General features: G+C 43.1%; 2 protein-coding genes across 2 annotated transcripts; one reads left to right on the top strand and one right to left on the bottom strand.

Annotated features, from left to right (window-relative positions):
• Positions 1-511: 511 nt before the first annotated feature.
• pars2 (prolyl-tRNA synthetase 2, mitochondrial) lies at positions 512-3,653 on the bottom strand. Its single transcript, XM_003220181.3, has 2 exons — positions 3,375-3,653; positions 512-2,885 (listed from the first exon to the last, which is right to left on the bottom strand). Exon 2 carries the CDS (start codon positions 2,857-2,859, stop codon positions 1,441-1,443), a length of 1,419 nt encoding a protein of 472 aa, XP_003220229.2. The 5' UTR covers positions 2,860-2,885; positions 3,375-3,653; the 3' UTR covers positions 512-1,440.
• Positions 3,654-3,836: 183 nt separating this feature from the next.
• On the top strand, positions 3,837-19,282 carry cetn3 (centrin 3). Its single transcript, XM_003220180.4, has 5 exons — positions 3,837-4,078; positions 7,998-8,133; positions 15,767-15,881; positions 16,859-17,050; positions 18,870-19,282. The coding sequence occupies exons 1-5, from the start codon at positions 3,852-3,854 to the stop codon at positions 18,911-18,913; spliced, it is 714 nt and encodes a 237-aa protein (XP_003220228.3). The 5' UTR covers positions 3,837-3,851; the 3' UTR covers positions 18,914-19,282.
• The last annotated feature ends 542 nt before the right edge of the window (positions 19,283-19,824 follow it).

The following is a 19,824-nucleotide window of genomic DNA, read 5'->3' as shown; positions in this document are numbered from 1 at the left end:
AAGAAGTAGTAAGGTTTTGTTAACAGGGATTTGTTATTAGTCTGAAGCTGTAATCTATCTTAACTACGGCACAAACAAACCAAGATCACAAACAACTGTTTGAAGCTGGCTTGTTTTTCTAAACTACAGCTACAAGTTACCACAAATTTTATCTCCCAACTCAAAGAGTAACCAGTTAGTTACAAATATAAGCAGAGTCTTTTAAACTCCTCTTCATGGCCATGGCAGGGGATGAGAAGGAATACAAGGGCCTTCTTCATATAACACTGCTTAAGTATTTAAACCAAATCATTATCTTGCGATAATCCTTACAAACAACCTGTTAAGGTAAGTCAACATCTCTCCATATTCTAGTTTGAAATGCCTTGCCTAAAATCACCCACAAAGTCCACAGAAGTCCTGGGAGTCTTTTCTCTCAAAAATTCAGTTCCTTACCCACAGTCAAAACTCACCCGCAAAAAAAGAAAACAAGATTGTGATAGGGCAAGGGTCACTTTAAAACAAACTGATATTCAAGTAATTGCATGAATTTTAATAATATGCTTACAAATACTGATATTACAGTACATGATCTCAAAGACAGAATAAGTACCAACAGAGACTTCCTAGTAATACTGCCAAGCTTTCAACTAAGAGTTGATTCAACTGGCTCACCTAGAAGACTGGTCTCCCAGATTGATGTTTGCAATTTATTTCATGATCAACAATATCATGAAACATACCAGCTTTAAGTCAATGTACAGTTCAAGGGTATATACCTTAAAGGAACAACATGTGTTTTATTTACACACCATGAACATCAACTTCATATAATATTAGGCAATGTCCATCTCAATCATTCCAGGCAGTTTCTGGTTAATTAAGGCCCGCTATTAATAGGCAACTGAATACAAATGTGGCCAAAATTCAATATATTCTCCCTACCTCACTCTTAGCAGATGATCACACAGGATTAGTCCATTTCAGCACTTAACCGAAGGACAGCACAATAAAGAGAAATATGAGAAAAACAAATGCTCTTTAATCTTTTCTACCTAGTTTTCAAAACTTGTATAAATAATGATGGCTGGATAATAAAATGGGGCTGCTTCCACAAAGAAAGCTTAACTTTCAAATACTTTATTTTTTAAAAAAAATCAAATTAAAGTAAACCATCCTTTCCTGGTAGGATGCTGTTATTACACTGTGTTAACCAAAGATCCGCTTAATTTCAAAAATGACCAGCCTCGAAATAAAACATTCATCTTTTGCAGTAGGAGCTGTCCTTGTCATTGAAGTCAATGGACCAGCCCATCCAAATGATGCTTTGAGATGGAAGGCAGCACTATATTTATTTCATTTTAATCCCTTGCGGTAGGGTATAATATCCCATGATCATGTGTTTAATATGACAAAGGAAAATGTTACAACTCCAGTACTCAAAAGTCACATATCTAGTATTTACAAAGTTCGTACTTTACTTAGCAAGTCAATAATGGCCTCTTTGGTGAGGAATAATATTTCACCTGTGTTTTGATTATGTAGTTCAAATAAAGAAGGTTTGTCAAAAACCTTCTTACCACCTATTATAACATAGGGGTATCCAAGTTTATTAGCATCTTTTAACCTTTTGCCAATGGTGAGCCGAGTCCGATCATCCAGCACCATCTCATTTTTAAGCCGAGGGACTGTTTCAGAAATAAAATCATATAATTCTTCCAAGAGTATTGCTCCTTTCTCCTCATTGCTACCTTTCTTTGGAGGAATAAGGCAGACCTGATAAGGTGCAATGAGGTCTGGCCAACGGATAGCATCCTCTGTAGAAAGCACCTCGATGGAGGCTGCAAGGATCCGTGACACCCCCAATCCATAGCAGCCCATTTCAGCTAAAACAGGCTTATTTTGAGCAGTGTGGACAGTTGCATTAAAAACAGAAGAGTATTTGGTGCCCAAGAAAAAGGTATGGCCAACTTCAATCCCTTTGCTTTCGATTAGTTTTCCTTTGCAAACCGGACAACCCATTTCATTGGAGTTCATTGTTTCAACATTGGCTGAAAAGTCACAGTTTGCACACATCATCAGTTGGTCCTCACCAACCTCAGCAGGGAGTTGGAATTCATGAGACATTGTTCCTCCGATGCTTCCTGTAGCAGCTTGAACCTTTATAAACTGAAGGCCTAAGTTGTTGAATATATTGCTGTAAGCGTTGCTCACACATTCATAGGTTTGGAGGGCAGCTTCCTTCGAGGCATCAAAGGTGTACATATCCTTCATATAAAATTCTCGACCCCGCAGCAATCCAAAGCGTGGCTTTGGCTCATCCCGAAACTTTCTTGTTACCTGATATAATAAGAGGGGAAGCTGTTTGTAGGACAAGCAGCCTTGGGAAGCTATGAGGTCTGTGATGGCCTCTTCGTGGGTAGGTCCTAGACAATATTCCTGGCCATGTCGGTCTTTCATTCGCAAAAGTTCCTTGCCCATCAGCTCCCACCTGCCACTGTCTCTCCAGAGCTTTGCTGAGCACAATGTGGGCATGTTCATTTTCTGACCACCAATGGCCTGCATTTCTTGGTCTATCACCTTGATCAGCTTCTCCATTGCTCGGACTGCATACGGCATATAATGGTAGCAACCGGGGCTGGCAGGACAAATCAGGCCTCCTAGTAACATCAGTCTCTGACTTTTACATGTCATTTCCACAGGTTTGCCCTCCTTGGAGACCATGCTTTCCTCTCGCAAATTCATAGACTGAAAATGCTGGGATACATGCTTTCGTTTGGTTTGAAGATTGCAATAAAACCTGCAACATCGTTGCTGTTTTTGACACCAAACTGCCAAACTAGGAAGTAGCATATTTCTTGTTCTAAACAGCCCATCCATTCCAGAGAGGAAAATTCTTTTTCAATCTGTAAACAGAGAGGAAAAACATGTAAAAAAGACATTAGTTTCCCATGAAGAAGTTCACACAAATTTTATCTATGCTGTATCCAGTAGTTTGAGCATGAAACTCCTAATCCCTCCTTATTATCCAACATTTTAGATTATCCAATGTTCTGCCGGCCCGTTTATGTTGGATAAGCGAAACTCTACTGGATATAGAGATAAGGGACACTGAAAAAACAAACAGACATATAAGTACTTCAGGATATAAAACGACACAATTTTAAAACAAACATCAAATAGAGTACGCTTGAGAAGGTTACTCTCTCCAACAGGCACCAGCACTATTTAAGTAGAAAAGGTCTTGTAAAACTAGAACTCTCACGATCCCATAGCATTGAACCACAGCAGTTAAAGTGGAGTCAGGCTGCATCAACTGGGCAGTGCAGATCCACTCCTGGTCTGAGTCAATCCCCAAGCGTGGGATGCAGCCAACTGAACCACTACATACATACCAAACGCTAAGCAGGACTAAAGAGCGCGCCGTCAGCTCTGACGCCCCATGCTGCGCATGAGCGCTGGTCTTCCGGGGTTGCCGCGGGATTTCAGATTCTGAGAGGTCAGAGATCTCGCGAGACTTGAAGCAGCCTTGTCTCGGGAATTACTACGCGTTAGGCAAGTCCTAGCTCGTTGCCTCTATGGTTCCTGCGTAAGTCTATGGCACCTTTTTCTAAGATTCAAGAGTCTCTGTGTATTCATTCCCTAAGAAAACCCAAAGAAGTTAACAACACATCCATTCAGAAAAGTCCCAAAATTCGTTCTTCGCGCCAACCGAGCAGATTGGGCGAGTTCGCGTTTTCTTGACGTCATCAATCCGCGCCATGCCATTTCCCCCCTCCCCTCGCTTCTCTGTGACGTCCCACGCCTTCTGGCAAACTCGCGAGGAGGGCGGGAGGGAAATCTAATTGACAAGGGATTGCGCCTATCGATGCATGAAGAGGCGGGAGGGACGCCCCTCAGCGCCCAATCGCGACCAAGCTCTGAAGAGGGACGCCGCATTGTTGACCGAGAAGTCGCTTAGCTTGGTGTCCGGTTTTGAAAGGGAAGGCGTGTTACTCGGTAGTGGTCCAAAGTCGCCACCGCTTCTCCGACTCGGCAGCCCGCCCGGTGACCGGTTCAAGGCGTGGGGCGAGGCGAGGAGAATGAATTTGGTGTCGAGGTTGGTTTACAGCGCGGGGGAGCCGGGGAGGGCGGGGGTAGCGAGGTCTCGCTTCTTGTTGCCATGGGAACTCAACGGTGCCTGTCCTCCTACCCTCCCCTTTGCCTCCCGAGGCGCTTCAGTCAGGCGGGCGCGCGCTCCGTGTCCCTCAGCTGCCACCTGGCGAAAGGCTCACGAGTCTTCCCCCCCCCCCCCCCCCCCCGCTCTCCTGTAAGGAGCTTAAGAACAGCCAGCCCCTGCTCGTTTCGCCCTTGGCTTGTTTCATTCTTTGCCTTCATAATGGTTTGAGGGATTTGCTGTCGTTATATTTCATTGTGAACACACACACATACACACGGCACTTTTAGGAAACGGACTATAAGGGAATGTTTTTTTTTTTCTTTCTTTCGTCTTCTCATTTAAAATAGATTTCAGAGGTATATTTCTTGCCTCTACCTGGAAATAACAAGGACCGAAGGAGCTTAGGAATTAAACTGGCACCCCATCTCGAAGTTGGCATGGGTGTTTATGTCTCTTCAAGTGAATTTCATAGGGTTCTCTTAGGCAAGGAACATGCAGAACTTTTACCTACATCCATCTCACTAACTGCAATTCTCAAATGTCTGTATGGGTGCCTGGAGACAGTCAATAGCATGATCTCAATAGGTTCACCTTTTCACATATCTGGCTGTTGTCTGCCTATTTTCTTGATTTTAGGCTAAGATCAGCAAGTAACTATAAATTCTGAGCAAACCTGGCTTTCCCTCAGTCTCAATTTAAAGCCTTTTTGCTTCTCAAAACTTTTTGGTACAATGTCATTTTTTTAAATCTTATATATTCTGACTGTATGAAGTGGCTAGTTTATTTATATCATATATTTTTATATTTTATTTAGATGATTTGTTTTACAATTCTCTGTAAAACCTCTGAGGATGCCTGCCATAGATGTGGGTGAAATGTCAGGAGAGAATGTTTCTGGAACATAATAATAATAACAACAGTAACAACTTTATTTTTATACCCCTCCTCCATCTCCCTGAAGGGACTCGGGATGGCTTACATGGAGCCCAGTCCAAAGGACACAGTTTAAAATGTAACACATGAAAATGCAAAACAGCAATATAAGACAAAATAAAACATTATTATATATAAAAAGGCATCGAACAAACAACCAATAACATTTTCACTTTATCATCACGGGTGGGTGGACTAGTGCAACAATAATTTAATGAATAAAGTGCATAGGTCATATGGCAGCAGTGAGGATAAGAGCAATAGTAAAGTGTGAGAACAGATTTTTGGTCCTGTCAGGGGCTAGCTGTCTAGCAGATTGTCTGCTCAAAAGCACAGCGGAACATCCATGTCTTTAACATGGCCATACAGCCCGGAAAATTCACAGCAACCCAGTGATTCCAACCATGAAAGCCTTCGACAAAACGAATTATAAACTTGTGTATTTTATATTTGATAAATTTTATGAATATATATATCTAATCTAAATCCATAATAAAAGCGAAAACCTGTATGTGTGTATGTGGCACAGATGTCTGCTCACACAGACAGCCTCCGGCCTCCACAAACAGGCTATAGTTCCCAGGGTCAATCTAGCAAGTCACTCTTTTCCACTGACATTGTGGTCACAGTGAGCGCCATGAACATGCAGCCCATGTCCTCCCCAACACTACGGCCCACCACCGAAGTAATGCTTTCGTTTGGGGACCATTTCATCCTAGATTTTGCTTTTTCTTCCACCACAGGCAGGCATCCCAGGGTTCTCCATTGCTGTGGAATTTGCATGGCCCCACCCACTGCCCTTTCCTTTCCAATCTCTCTGCATAACAAACAGAGCAGAACTGAGCTCCAACTAAACTTACTGGAGTAGTTTAGGAACTGACTCCACATGGTGGAAGTTGTAGTTCACCCTGCATCAAGTCAGAGCACTGTCACTCCTACTGAGGAATATAGAGGAGTTGTAGTTCACCTACACCCACAACACTATGAACCCAAATAATGATGGCTCTCGGCCAAACTTGCCATGCAGACCCAATATGCCCAGATTTGACTACTGGTGGGTTTTGAGGGAAACTGGACTGGAAGTTGAGGAGTAGTAGGTACTAGGATTTATAGTTCACCTGCAATGAATGAGCATCACACTTGGCACACAGAGCCCCCATAACCAATACAACATATTGGACAAGTTTGGGGAAAAGGGAGTTATAGTTCACCTGCAGCCAGATAAACATGACCTACTGAACATACTGCAGGTATTTGTGGGAAGGGGCCTTGATTTTGGGAGTTTAGTTCACCTCCATCCAAAGACCACTGAATATAGCCAATGACGATTCTAGACCAAACTTGGCACACAGACTGAATATTACCTGCTGGGGATACTGATAGATATTTCGGGGCAATTGCCCCGGGAATCTGGAAGTTGCAGTAGTTCACCCCATCCAGAGAGTACTGCACCACACTTGGTACAGAGGCCCAAAATGGCCAACTTATAATACTGGCAGGGTTTGGGGAGGATTCAGCCACAATTCTGGGAATTGCAGTTCACCCACTCCAAACAGAAAACATAACATTAAAAGACAAATAATACCATTCTCAAATGACCCGGGCATCGCCGGGTCCCCAAGCTAGTATATAATATTCATAAAATTGATCAAATATAAAATACACAAGTTTGTAATTTTTTTCCTCATGTATATAGAATTGAGGACACCCTGGAGAAAAGAAGACTATGGAGAGAAGGGGAAGAAAATTGGAATTACTATAACTGTTAGAAAACATGAACTCATTTCACATAGTTTCCTTTTGATTTCTGATATAAACAAGAATATCCCAAACATATCCAATGATGATGTGTTGAGGCCAGGCTTCTGCCCTCAAGTTACAAAAATAAACAATATATGGGGTCTATATGACTAAGAAATTCATCTTCAATTTTAAAGTTGTTCAGAATCCAACAGAAAAGCTAATATTGCTGACATGAGTGTTTATGAGAAAAAGTACCGGCAAACTTTGGTGGCATAGCAGATCTGCTATTGTATCATTATAATTTCTAACCCAGTTTGAGTTGCTAATGATGGTACTATAAATATAAATTTCAATTTAAACCTAGCTATTACATAAAACCAAATATTAATTGAGGCTTTATTTTTTATCAGCAAATGACAAGATTCAACCACAGTGATATGCTCTAATTTAAAATGATCAACTGAGCATGGAAGCCTCGGGATTTGGGGAGACTATGTATTTGCACAGTTCAGGTTTCAATGCCAGCTGTGCCTGTTCCTAGAGGCATCATATCTGATCAGCTTGCAAGATATAGTCACAGCCTATTTAAATGACTGTACCACCCTCTGTTAAGAAAATTCAGCTGGACTGAAGAATTGCAGCCAGATTGTTAACTGGAACTGGAAGGAGAACACATTTTTTCTGTTCCAATAATTCCTCAGGCTGCCTGCTTTTTTTTGTTTTTAATGGGCACGCTTCAAAGTTCCATGTTTTCTGAGGGAATGTATTCTCACATATAAACCTGCCAGTGTTTTGAGACTGAGGCCTTTCTCTCCCATCATCCTCACACCATATGAGAGGGCCTTTTTGGTAGATATTCCCAGGTTCTGAAACTCCCTACCAAGGCAGGTTAGAATGGAACTCTTGTTATCTTTGTGCAGGCAAGCAGACTTCTATGTTTTATTAGGCCTTTGAAAATGGATTGCTGGAGAGAAATGCGCCTTCCAGTTGTCTGCTCACTGTGTTCTTTTAAAGGTTTTATCTTTTAAAGATGTTTTGATTTTTTATGTTTGTTTTAACAGTTATAAGTTGTCTTGAGTCCTGAACTGAGAAAAGGACAGGATACATGCAAATATAATAGTAATGACATTACATGGTGCTCCCTAATAAAAGATTGTGCAAATTATTTTTCTTTATGTTGCAGAGCGGAGTTTTCTGTTGAAAAAAATAAGAGAAAGAAAAGAAGGGACTTGACTGAAGAACAGAAGCAAGAGATCAAAGATGCTTTTGAGCTATTTGACACAGATAAAGACAAAGCTATAGATTATCATGAACTAAAGGTAATTAATTTTCATTTAAAATATGATATATAGATTTGTCGTGGTTGTATTTTTGAAAAAGATCAGTCACAGTAATTATTCAGTGTTTTCAAATGTACTTCACTTGTATTGGATTATGGCTCTGTGAAGTTTCAGAAGTGACAAAAGTACAAGTGAAGTTGTTGATTTGTAACACATAGATGGATAAAGCTGTAATTTGTAACACTATATGTAGTTCTGCTATTATTTGCCATTAGATTGGCTGCAAACTATGGCAATTTTATGAATGAAAGAGCTCAACGGGTCCCGTCATCAACAGCCTTGCTCAGGTCTTGCAAGCTTTGATTGAGCCAACCCACTCTGTCCCATGCCTTTGTACCTATAGTCAAGTGAATCTTGTCAACAGATATGTCCAATCTTAGTATTTTGACTTCTGGGAGAGTTTCAGCTTGATTTCTGTTAGAGCCATTTGCCTTTTTGTACGGGACTGCACTAGAGCCTTCCAGCTCTAAGAGTCTATGATTCTATGAACTGTTTCGACCTCTGTTACTTGTTATAATTATCTGGCTACATTTGGTGTAGTGTAACTTTAAATAAAACAGGATTAGACTCTAAGGAAGGATTTATGAAAATTGGAAGAAGAAACATTCAAATTGAAGATATTCAGATGACACCATACTACTAGCAGAAAATAGCAAAGACTTGGAATGATTCCTAAAGAAAGTCAAGGAAGAAAGTGCAAAGGCAGGTATGCAGTTGAACATTAAAAAAGCAAGAGTAGTTATCACAAATAACTTAAAAGTAAATGATGAAGATGTTGAAATAGTTCAAGATTTTCCATACCCTGGCTCAATTATTTAAAAATTGTGGTGTTAATTAAGAATCCAGAAGAATACTATAACTTGGAAGTGCAGCTATAAAGAAAGTTGACAAGATTTGGAAATGTAAAGCTATATGGAGCACTAAAGTTAGGACTGTTCATGCCACTGTGTTTCTCATTACTTTGTATAGTTAAGAAATTTTGACAGTGAAGGAAGTGGATAGGAAGAGAATCAAGTCATTTGAGATGTGGTGCTAAGCCTGGATTCTTCTTGGAAGCCATGATGACTAATCATACTTGTCATACTTAGGTTATATCATGAAAAAACATAACTCACTAGATAAGACAATACTTAGTAAGGTATAAAGCAATATGAGAAGAGAACCACTTTCCAGATGGATAATCTCAATCAAGGAAACTACAGCTTTGAGTCTGCAAGACCTCAGCAATATGTAGATGATGGGGAACCTTGGAGGTCTCTCATGCATAGAGTTGCCATGGGTTGAAGTCAACTAGATGACAGTTAAAAACAATTTTGCTTTTTAAACTAGTGTTCAATTTTCAGTCTTCGTGACCATTTGTGGAAAAGTACAGGTTTGTAAAAATATCTATGTCTAAGTGATACCTTCTTTAATATCAAAAATATCGTTGTGGGTAGAAGTATTCAGTGTAACCAACTTGATATAAATTGATTTTTATTAGAATATATGAGTTACTCTTTTGTTGAAACAATTGAGATGGTGATACTGGAAATGACTTTTTGGAGATAATCTTTTTAGTTTATGCAACAAACATTCTCTGTTCAAAGACATTTTTACTTAAATGTAGTTTTTTCTTCGTGTACTCTGTGAATGCACACTAATGGAGAGGCTGCGCCTGCGCAGGTCCCAACGGAAACTCTTCCCAAGCTGAAGTTTAAATTTTGGCGGTAGCCACGCCCCTCCGTCCCCGGAGGGCATATAAGGCAGCCCTCGGCGTCTGCTCTCCAGTTCCTTTTTTTCCGCCGCAAGGTTCACTTCGGATTCTCATGTCTACGACTCGCTTCAAGCGCTGCACTCAGTGTGCCGCTAAAATTCCTGACTCCGACGGCCACGCCAAGTGCCTCTACTGCCTCGGAGAAGCACATGTCGTCGGTACCTGCCGTTTCTGCCTGGCCCTAACGGCCCAGGCTCGAAAAAATAGAGCCGCAAGGCTTAGAGCGGCGCTCTACGAAAAATCGCTCGCTCCTGAACCCGCTCCGTCGACTTCGGGCACGAAGTCGCCGCTTAACCCGGAATCGATGTCGTCTTCAGCGGCTAAAGCCCCTTCGGTCTCGTCTAAGGCGTCCAGAGCCTCCAGGTCGTCCAAGGCCGCTAAACCACCGTGCACTCTCACCACGGCCACGGTGTCGACACGTTCTGGTCGGGTCGGTCCTTCCTCGACGTCGAGCTCGGTAGCTTCCGTTTCCTCGGCTCGATCCCAGCTCGGGGCTCCTCCATCGACCTCCGCGATGAAGATCGCCTTTAAAAGGGCTCATGAGGAAGCTCGTCGGACCCAATCCGACTCAGCAATGATCCCTCCCACACCGGGTAAATCCCTGAGGGTTCCATCAAAACAACCGCTCGCTAAGAAGAGGGCAACCCAACGCTCTTCCTCTTCTGCCTCCTCCAAGATGGATGTCCCTTCTTCGGCAACTTCTTCTAGAAGGTCTTCTCCGATCGCTCCCGCTCAGCGACCTCGCCAGCCTTCTCCTCACCAACTCTCAGACGGCGAGTTGCAGGACTCACCCCACCACTCCACTCAGACAGTGGTCAGGGTCCCATCTCCTCGACCTGCTGCTTCTCATCGTTCATCTCGTCAGCAGCTTTTTCCCCCGACCTCGACACCGGAACGGGGTAGACAAACCACTCGCCTGGCTCGAGCGGTCCAGGCTTCGGCCTCCAAACAGACTCGGCTGCAGATAGCTCCTGCTCTTGAGGCGGTGCCGCCACCAGAGACTGTGTTGTCATCTCCCCCCCAGTCCCCTCAAGGGGCTGGGGACGATGAGATAGAGATTGATCGCCCGGATTCTGCTCTCTCGGCCTCGGTGGTATCCTTAGGCCTCGATCTCTCTCCTCCCCATGATGCCTATGAGGTGGATCCTCCTTCGCCTACCGACAACATTCGGGCTTTCTCCGAGCAAATGATTAGAATGGCTGATGCCCTGGGTTTAGAAATTAAACAGACTTCCAAAGCAGTAACTGACCCGGTTTTCAAACGGGTCCAAGCCCAGGCCCCTCCAGCCACGCTGTTGCCGTTCTTACCCTATCTCCTCGATGTTATCCAATCTTCGTGGAAAACCCCCTCCTCGATCCCTCCTACCTCGAAGAGAATCGAGTCTTGGTATCGTACGGATGACGACACCTTAGAATGGCTTAAACACCACCCCGACCCGAATTCCATGGTCGTGAAGGCCTCTCAGTCCTCCGGTCGTGAATCCACTACCCCTGCAGACAGAGAGGGTAAAAGGTTCGACGCGGTCGGCAGAAAGCTCTACTCCGGAGCCCTTCTACTTTGTCGAATGGCGAACTATGGGGCCTGTATGGGGGCATACCAGCAGATCCTCTGGGAAAAAGCTCAGCCCTTCTTCGCGAAGTTGTCCGACGAAGACCGGTCGGTCATGTCCACCCTCCAACAAGAGGCCGATTCGTTAGCGCATCATCAAATCCAGATGGCTAAGCATACGGGCGACACGGCCGGCAAGATGATCGCCCACGCCATTGCCATTCGCCGCCACGCCTGGCTGAGATCTTCCGGCTTATCTTCTTCCTCGAGGCAGGTCATCGAGGACCTCCCCTTCGACGCCATGGGCCTCTTTAATGCTGGCACCGATGACAAGCTTAAAACCAACCATGACTTTAAAGTTCTAGCCACTAAATGCGGCGATCAACCCCAGGCTCACCGCACCAAGTGGTTTCCTCAACGCTTTCGACGCTTCCCGCCTCCTTCTTACCGCCAGCAATCTTTCAGACGTCCCTCGGTATCGAACAACCAAAATCGCCAACAGCCCCGTCGGGCCGCACAACCTCAAAGACAGCGCGGCCGGGCCACCCCCACCGCTGGTCAACCTATCCGGCGTTCCTGACGCCATCTCTCCTTCCAAAGACTCTTTCTCCGGTACCGATGTCGTTCTCACTCCTCCGCACCCCTCTCCTCCACCAAATCAACCTCATGGTCTCTTTATAGACCGCCTGGCTCCCTTCTTTCACCGGTGGAAATCTATTACTTCAGATGCCTGGGTTCTAAAAATTGTCCAAGAAGGCTATGCCTTAGAATTCGAAGAACTCCCTCCCACCGGTCAGGTCCTTCTCTCCAACCCCTCTCAAGAAATTCTCGCAGAGGTCGACGCTCTCCTCGCCAAAGGGGCTATTCGGCCTTCTCCATCGGCACAGGACCCTCAAAGCTTCTTCTCCAGGTACTTTACGGTCCCGAAGAGGGGTGGGGGCCTCCGCCCAATTCTAGACTTGCGCATGCTCAATGTCTTCATACGCCCAACCAAGTTCAGGATGGTCTCCATCGCCTCCATCCTCCCGATGCTTCACCGCGGAGACTACTTCGTGTCTATAGACCTCCGAGACGCCTATTTCCACGTGGCGATTCGAGAAAACCACAGGCGCTTCCTCTCTTTCAAGGTCCTCGACCAAACCTACCAGTTCACCGTTTTGCCCTTTGGCCTCGCTACCGCCCCAAGGGTCTTTACCAAAGGTCGTCGCTGTCGTGGCTGCCCACCTCCGGCTCCAGGGGATCACAGTTTTTCCCTATCTAGACGATTGGCTTCTGGTCGGATCCGACCCTGTCCTACTCCGTCGACACGTCGACTACACCCTCTCTCTTCTAGATTCTCTCGGTCTCCAGCTAAACCACGAAAAATCTCACCTCAACCCGTCGAACAAGATCCGCTTCATCGGCGCCCTGTTCGACTCAATCGCTCAGACTGTCTCGCTCCCGCTCGACAGGTTTCTAGCTCTCCGTCATCAAATCATCTTCTGCGAGACCCACCGAAGAGTTCGGGCTCGATCCATTCAAATACTGCTGGGCCACATGGCCTCCACAGTCCTCACGACCCCGTTCGCCAGGCTCCGTCTCCGGTCCCTGCAGAGGTGGTTCATAGATGTTTTCAAGCCATTTCGCCACCCCAACTCGAGGTTTCTCTCGATCCCGCCTCATGTTCGTCGGTCGCTTCTCTGGTGGAAGTCCCTCTCCAACGTCTGCAGGGGTGTTCCGTTTCACTCGGTTCCTCCCTCGATCACCATAACCACAGACTCATCCAATTTCGGCTGGGGAGCCCACATGAAGGGCCTCACTGTTCGGGGCCTCTGGTCTCCCTCCGAGAAGGCCAATCACATAAACTTTCTCGAACTCCTTGCTATCTTCAAGGCTCTGAAAGCCTTCTCCCGCCTGATCTCCCAAAGATCTGTCCTCGTACAGTCAGACAACACAGTAGCAGTATTCTACATCAACAAACAGGGCGGCACGGGCTCAAGGAAGCTGATGCTTCTCTCCTCTCAACTGTGGCATTGGTGCATAGCCCACAACATCCAAATCTCGGCGACTCACCTTCCCGGGATCCACAACGACTTGGCAGATGCCCTCAGCAGAATGACGACTTCCTCCCACGAGTGGATGCTCGACCCCGAGACTCTTCTTTCTCTCTTTCTCAAATGGGGTTTCCCCACCCTAGACCTCTTCGCTTCTCCCCAGAACGCTCAGCTGCCTCGGTACGGGGCAAGACTTCTCCCGTCCTCCTCTCCAGGCTGCCTGGGAGACGCCTTCCTTCTGGACTGGTCGGCGGAACCAATCTATCTCTTTCCGCCTTTTCCTCTGATACCGAAGGTCCTCCAGAAGCTCCGATCGGTACCGATGTCGGCGATCCTGATAGCGCCAGCCTGGCCTCGTCAACCGTGGTTCCCGGCTCTTCTTCATCTTTCCAAGGCGACCTTCTTCACTCTGCCTCTCCTACCACACCTCTTATCCAGAGAAAACGGCCAGATTCTGCATCCGGATCTCCCCTCTCTACATCTCACTGCTTGGAGGATTCTCGCCTGACCTCCCTCCCGCAGAACTTACAAGAGGTCCTCCGCGCAGCTCACAAGCCGGCTACAACCAGGGCCTACACTTATAAAGTCTCTCGCTTTCGTTCCTTTCTTCGCTCCCGAGGGATCACTGCTTTCCCAACCTCGGTACCGACTGTGCTGGACTTCCTTATGTCTCTAGCAGAACAAAAGCTTTCTCTTGCCTCTATGAAATCTTACCTGGCCGCTCTATCATGGTGCTTTCAGCAACATGGTAAACCATCATTGTTTTCCGATCACCTCGTCAAGACCTTCTTAAAAGGATACAACAACATCTGCCCACCGGCCCAACCTCCTACCCCAGGCTGGAACCTCGAGCTTGTCCTTTCCCAGCTCACTGCTTCTCCCTTTGAACCTTTGGCCTCGACCGACCTACGTCTCCTTTCTTGGAAAGTTGCCTTCTTGGTGGCCATAACCTCAGCGCGCAGACCCTCGGAGCTGGCGGCCCTTCGGGTCGATGAACCCTACCTCCGTTTTCATCACGACCGCGCCGTTCTCCGTCCGGACATCACCTTCCTTCCCAAGGTGGTCTCTGCTTTTCACCTTAACCAGGACATTGTCCTTCCCGCTTTCTTCCCAGACCCCTCGTCTCCCCTTGAGCGGAGACTGCACCTCCTTGATGTGCGTAGAGCACTTCTGTTCTACCGGGACCGTACTAAGGACATTCGAAAGACCCCAAAACTTTTTGTGGCCCATGCCCCAGATAAACTGGGCAATCCTATTTCTTCTCAAAGACTCTCACACTGGATTGCTCAGGCCATTGAACTGGCCTATGAACTAGCCAAAAGACCTCCTCCCCCGTCGGTCCGCCCGCGTTCGACGAGAGGTCTCTCCACGTCGACTGCCTTCCTAAGGGGCATTTCCCTGGACTCCATCTGCAAGGCAGCGATCTGGTCTAACCCCCTTACATTTGTGTCTCACTACAGGTTAGACCAAAAGACTTTAAAGGATGCCGCCTTTGCTAGGGCGGTTTTATCCTCATGCTTGTCCTAACCTTCTGCATTTATGACTTCTATGTGGGTGCTTTTCTCATGCGACCCTCTTGTTGTTTTTTCCTGTTTGGTACATGTTTGCACTACTCTCCTGATGATCCGTGCCTTATTGCTATTGCCTTCCCCCTTAGGGGAATGATGTTTTCCTGTTTTCACATGTGCTCTTAAAGGGTTATATCATGCCTGACCGAACTGCCTTCGGTGTTTGGCGTGTGTTTGATGCAATACCTTAATGGGTCCTTGGACCAGGGTTTTCTTTGATGTTTTCATGTTTAATAAACATATGTTTGGACAGTTTCTCGTTGTCAGGGTTTGCTTAGCCCGCCTCCGAGACCTAAGCTTGCTAGTCTCCATTAGTGTGCATTCACAGAGTACACGAAGAAAAAGGACAGGTTGCTTACCTGTAACCATGTTTCTTCGAGTGTACTCTGTGAATTCACACAAGCCCGCCCTTCCTTCCCCTCTGGCAAACCCTCTTCCTTTCTCGTTGCCTTTGCGGCGTAGGAACTGGAGAGCAGACGCCGAGGGCTGCCTTATATGCCCTCCGGGGACGGAGGGGCGTGGCTACCGCCAAAATTTAAACTTCAGCTTGGGAAGAGTTTCCGTTGGGACCTGCGCAGGCGCAGCCTCTCCATTAGTGTGAATTCACAGAGTACACTCGAAGAAACATGGTTACAGGTAAGCAACCTGTCCTTATGTGAAAATCTCATGTCCTAATCCTGAAATAAGGCATTTCTGTATTTTCCTTAAAGGTGGCAATGAGAGCTTTAGGTTTTGATGTTAAAAAAGCAGATGTACTAAAGATACTTAAAGATTATGATCGGGAAGGAAGTGGAAAAATCACTTTTGAAGATTTTAATGAAGTTGGTGAGTATCAGATTTTAAACAAAGCAGGCAGGAAAGCTTTTAATAAATAGTAAATAATAGTGCAGTTGGTCCTTTTCTTATAAGTTAGGCATGTAGCTATCTTCGGAACAATACAAATTCTTTAATATTTAAAACATACATGAAATTGCCTTTTGAAAAAGATGATAATCAGAATTTCACTTAACAGTATCTAGAATTCAGGATGCATTTCCTGCTGTTCTGCTCACCTGCATCTACCAGTGTAGATACTTAAATTCTGCTAGTATTATATAATTTTATGCCTTTTAAAATAAACTTTTAGATATAATTTTATTTTCCATTCATATTAAAAATCCAAATGTGGAAATATAATTATGCCTATGCCAGTTTGACATTTACATTTTTTCCACCAGAATCCTGTGTTATCTTACAATATTTTCTGTTGCTATGGAATGAGCAAAAGAGAAAGGTTTCTGCAGAAATAAGCAGCTTTTCTATCTTGTTGTTTGTTTGTTTATTTATTTGTTTTGTTTTGCTGGGATGGTGTTCCATATATTAATTTCCTTGGTGTTCGTGATATGAAGCATTCAGCTTTCCAGAGGTTGTTGAACTACATCTCTGAGCATTCCTCACTATGCTGGGTGTTCCAGTCCAACTTCTAGAACAGTGGTTCTCAACCTGTGGGACCCCAACTGTTTTGGCCTACAACTCCCAGAAATTTCAGCCAGTTTACCAGCTGTTATGATTTCTGGGAGTTGAAGGCCAAAACATCTGCGGACCCACAGGTTGAGAACCACTGCTCTAGAAGGTTTCATTATTCCTATGCCTCCCTATGGAATATAAATCTATCCGTGTGGCCACACATTTCTTCAGGCATGTTGTAATGAAGGGTTATAAGAGTTAGAATGAAGTTGCAGCCATTTTCATCCAGAATAATATTTAAAGAACAAAGCTGCTTGTCTAGAAGTTGATCACTTATTTCATATATTTCATTGTAGTGACAGACTGGATACTTGACAGAGATCCACATGAAGAGATCCTTAAGGCATTTAAATTGTTTGATGATGATGATTCAGGAAAAATAAGCTTAAGAAACCTGCGCCGTGTGGCCAGGGAACTTGGAGAAAACATGACTGATGAAGAACTTCGGGCAATGATTGAAGAATTTGATAAAGATGGGGATGGAGAGAGTAAGTCCTATAATGTCGTGTTTTTGTCCTAGTCTTTAGTGCGTCATTTAAATTAAATTAAAGATGTATTTAATTTATCATTTTTATCTATATATTTATTAAGTATAAGTATGATCACACAATTTATAAAGAAAGTAATTCCCCTATCTGGCTTCTATCACTATATAAATCCATTTAGGCTCACTTCCCCCACACTCCTCATTCCAAAACAATAATCAAAATAATAATACAAAATTAAAATTGACTTCCTATCTCCCACCTCAAGGACACAAAGTAAAAAAAAATTATAGTTCCGTCAATCTGTCATTTTACACAGTTTTTTCACTCTACCTTACTTTATTTTTTCAATCTTCGAAACCCATCAGTATTTTAACATTTCCCCTTTTCTTTATAAATAATATAAATAGTTCCCATTATTTTAAAATTAAATCAATTGACTTCTCCTTAATCAGGCAAGATAACTTTCTGTCAGTTCTAAACCTTTTGTAATCCAGTTTTCTTTTAGGGGTAGTTCTTTAGTTTTCCATTTTTGTTTATAGAATAATCTTGCTGCAATAATCATATAATGTACAGAATTCATGGGTTTTGTTTGTTCATTTAGAAGATCTAGTAAAAATTGTTAGAGAAATCTCCAAAATAGCAGAGTATTTAAAAATACCAAACAGGATACTTAACTGAGCAGTTAGCTCACAGCAAGCAAGTGGTGTAGTGTTGTGGCTGTAAAAGAATTCTTGAGCTAAGGAGGCAAAGATGCAGAGTTCAGTCTTTAAAGTTTCAAAAGGTTTATTTAAAATAATATAAGAACTACATTTCTTGATAGAAAAAAATAGGTCTAAGCTTTCCTTTGACCCCATTACTTCTAAAGTTCAAACAAAAGGAAAAAGCCTGTAAATACTACATTTTCTCAATCACAAAAGGTCTGAATGAACAGGTGGAAACAGTGTGGCCATGAGGCCTTAAAACTAAAGGACATGCATCTTAAAGAAATGCCACTCTACATCCTCAATTAGGATGGTGGGGGGGGGGGGGGAGAGAGGAAGAGAGAAAACAGATACACCAACAGACATTCAGGGAGGGGGGATTTCCTCAGCCTAGCCTAATGCTATCTAGTTGCTTCTCATTGGGGACTGCAGACTTGAGCAGTGTGGTTGAATTCCAACAAAAATAGTGTTGGATCTAATTATAATCTGATTTTAAATATCTCTTGTAGCCAATTTTGTTTTCATCTCCAATATTTTGCTTTATTATATAATTAAATTAGTGTATTTAATTTGCCGTTCCTTTGATGATTCTGTGTCATGACAAATTTAAACAGATGACTGATTTGCTTTTCAGAAAACTGAATGGCACAAAAGTGGAAAGGGAATCAAATTCGACCCTTTTCCATGTGAAATTCTTATAGCATGAAACTGCATTTCTTTCTTTTGTTATTTTATAATGAACGGGGACTAAATGAAATGCATTGTTGTAGTATCAATGCTATATTACTGAAAAACAAGAGGGTATTTCATAAATTGACTATATTGTGAAACAGTCAACAAAGTATACGTTCACAGGTTCAAAGGAACTAGATGTGGTGACTTCCAGGTATACTAGTAATAACATGTAAATTGAACACTTTATAATTACCTATAAACAGTTACAAATTGTATCATTTTATGTGGCTAAATTTGTTTTAATTTCCTGTGACAATTGTTTACTTTGTTATTTCATCCTTCCAAAGGGTGAATTTGTCAAGGAAACCTGATGGAAAGGAGCAAATTTGATCATTTTTATACAGTTTATATACATTCATACAAACATTTCTTTCTTTCTACAGTTAATCAGGAAGAGTTTATTGCTATCATGACTGGAGATGTTTAACATTACATGAAAAGAAATCAACTTGGCACAAAAAGGAAGGAGCATTGGCTTTCAGCACTGAAACTGCCACCTTTCTGTTTCAGTTAATTTTTGTAGCAGGAGCCATGCAAATTATTTCCGCAAAGGACCAAAATAAACACAATATATATGTACTAAGAGGTTGATATTTTATATCATTAAATTTTAGAAGAAGCAGTGTTATGTTTTGAGTACTCATTTGTAAAATAGCTTTGTATAAGAATTTTAAATTAAATCATAGTATAAAACCTTTTGAAGTTAACCTTATTTTAGCATTAGCTGTGGCCTTAGTTTTATATAAGAGTTTAACAGACATCCATTTTAATAAAGTCTTCTTTTTATATTCTACAAGTGTTGTTGGAATGTTTAATCAAATCTGAATTTAGGAATTTGGAATCTGGAATCTTAAGCATTTTTGCTTTATTACTGTGCAACAATATTATTTATTACATTCTGTCATATCCTATATGTTTTCCAGTAAGCCAAAGGCAGCACATTACTCCCATCTCCTCATTTTGTCCTCATAACAGCCTTGAATGGTCACAGCTTCCATAGTGATATTCAGGACTCCATGTATATTTCACTGTGAATCTCTCTGAACTTCATCCTTTAACTGCTTTTCACATGGAATCTCTTATATATTTATTATTTATTTACAGCATTTATATTCCGCCCTTCTCACCCTGAAGGGGACTCAGGGCGGATCACATTACACATATAGGCAAACATTCAATGCCTTTTTAACATAGAACAATTTATATATATATATATATATATATATATATATATATATATATATATATATATATGTGTGTGTGTGTGTGTGTGTGTGTGTGTGTGTGTGTGTGTGTGTGTGTGTGTGTGTGTGTGTGTGTGTTTTACCGTAGAAAACT

The sequence above is a fragment of the Anolis carolinensis genome, chromosome 4 (genome assembly GCF_035594765.1).
Source record: "Anolis carolinensis isolate JA03-04 chromosome 4, rAnoCar3.1.pri, whole genome shotgun sequence".
Classification (NCBI taxonomy): domain Eukaryota; kingdom Metazoa; phylum Chordata; class Lepidosauria; order Squamata; family Dactyloidae; genus Anolis; species Anolis carolinensis.
This window is presented reverse-complemented; position numbering and strand designations above follow the sequence as displayed.

Bases quoted from the DNA above. Each gene is read 5' to 3' on its own strand.
- cetn3 (XM_003220180.4), top strand. From the start codon at position 3,852: ATGAAGAGGCGGGAGGGACGCCCCTCAGCGCCCAATCGCGACCAAGCT. The intron at 8,134-15,766 runs GTAATTAATTTT...TTTTCCTTAAAG, and splicing joins TAGATTATCATGAACTAAAG to GTGGCAATGAGAGCTTTAGG. The intron at 17,051-18,869 runs GTAAGTCCTATA...TTCTTTCTACAG, and splicing joins TAAAGATGGGGATGGAGAGA to TTAATCAGGAAGAGTTTATT.
- pars2 (XM_003220181.3), bottom strand. From the start codon at position 2,859: ATGGATGGGCTGTTTAGAACAAGAAATATGCTACTTCCTAGTTTGGCA.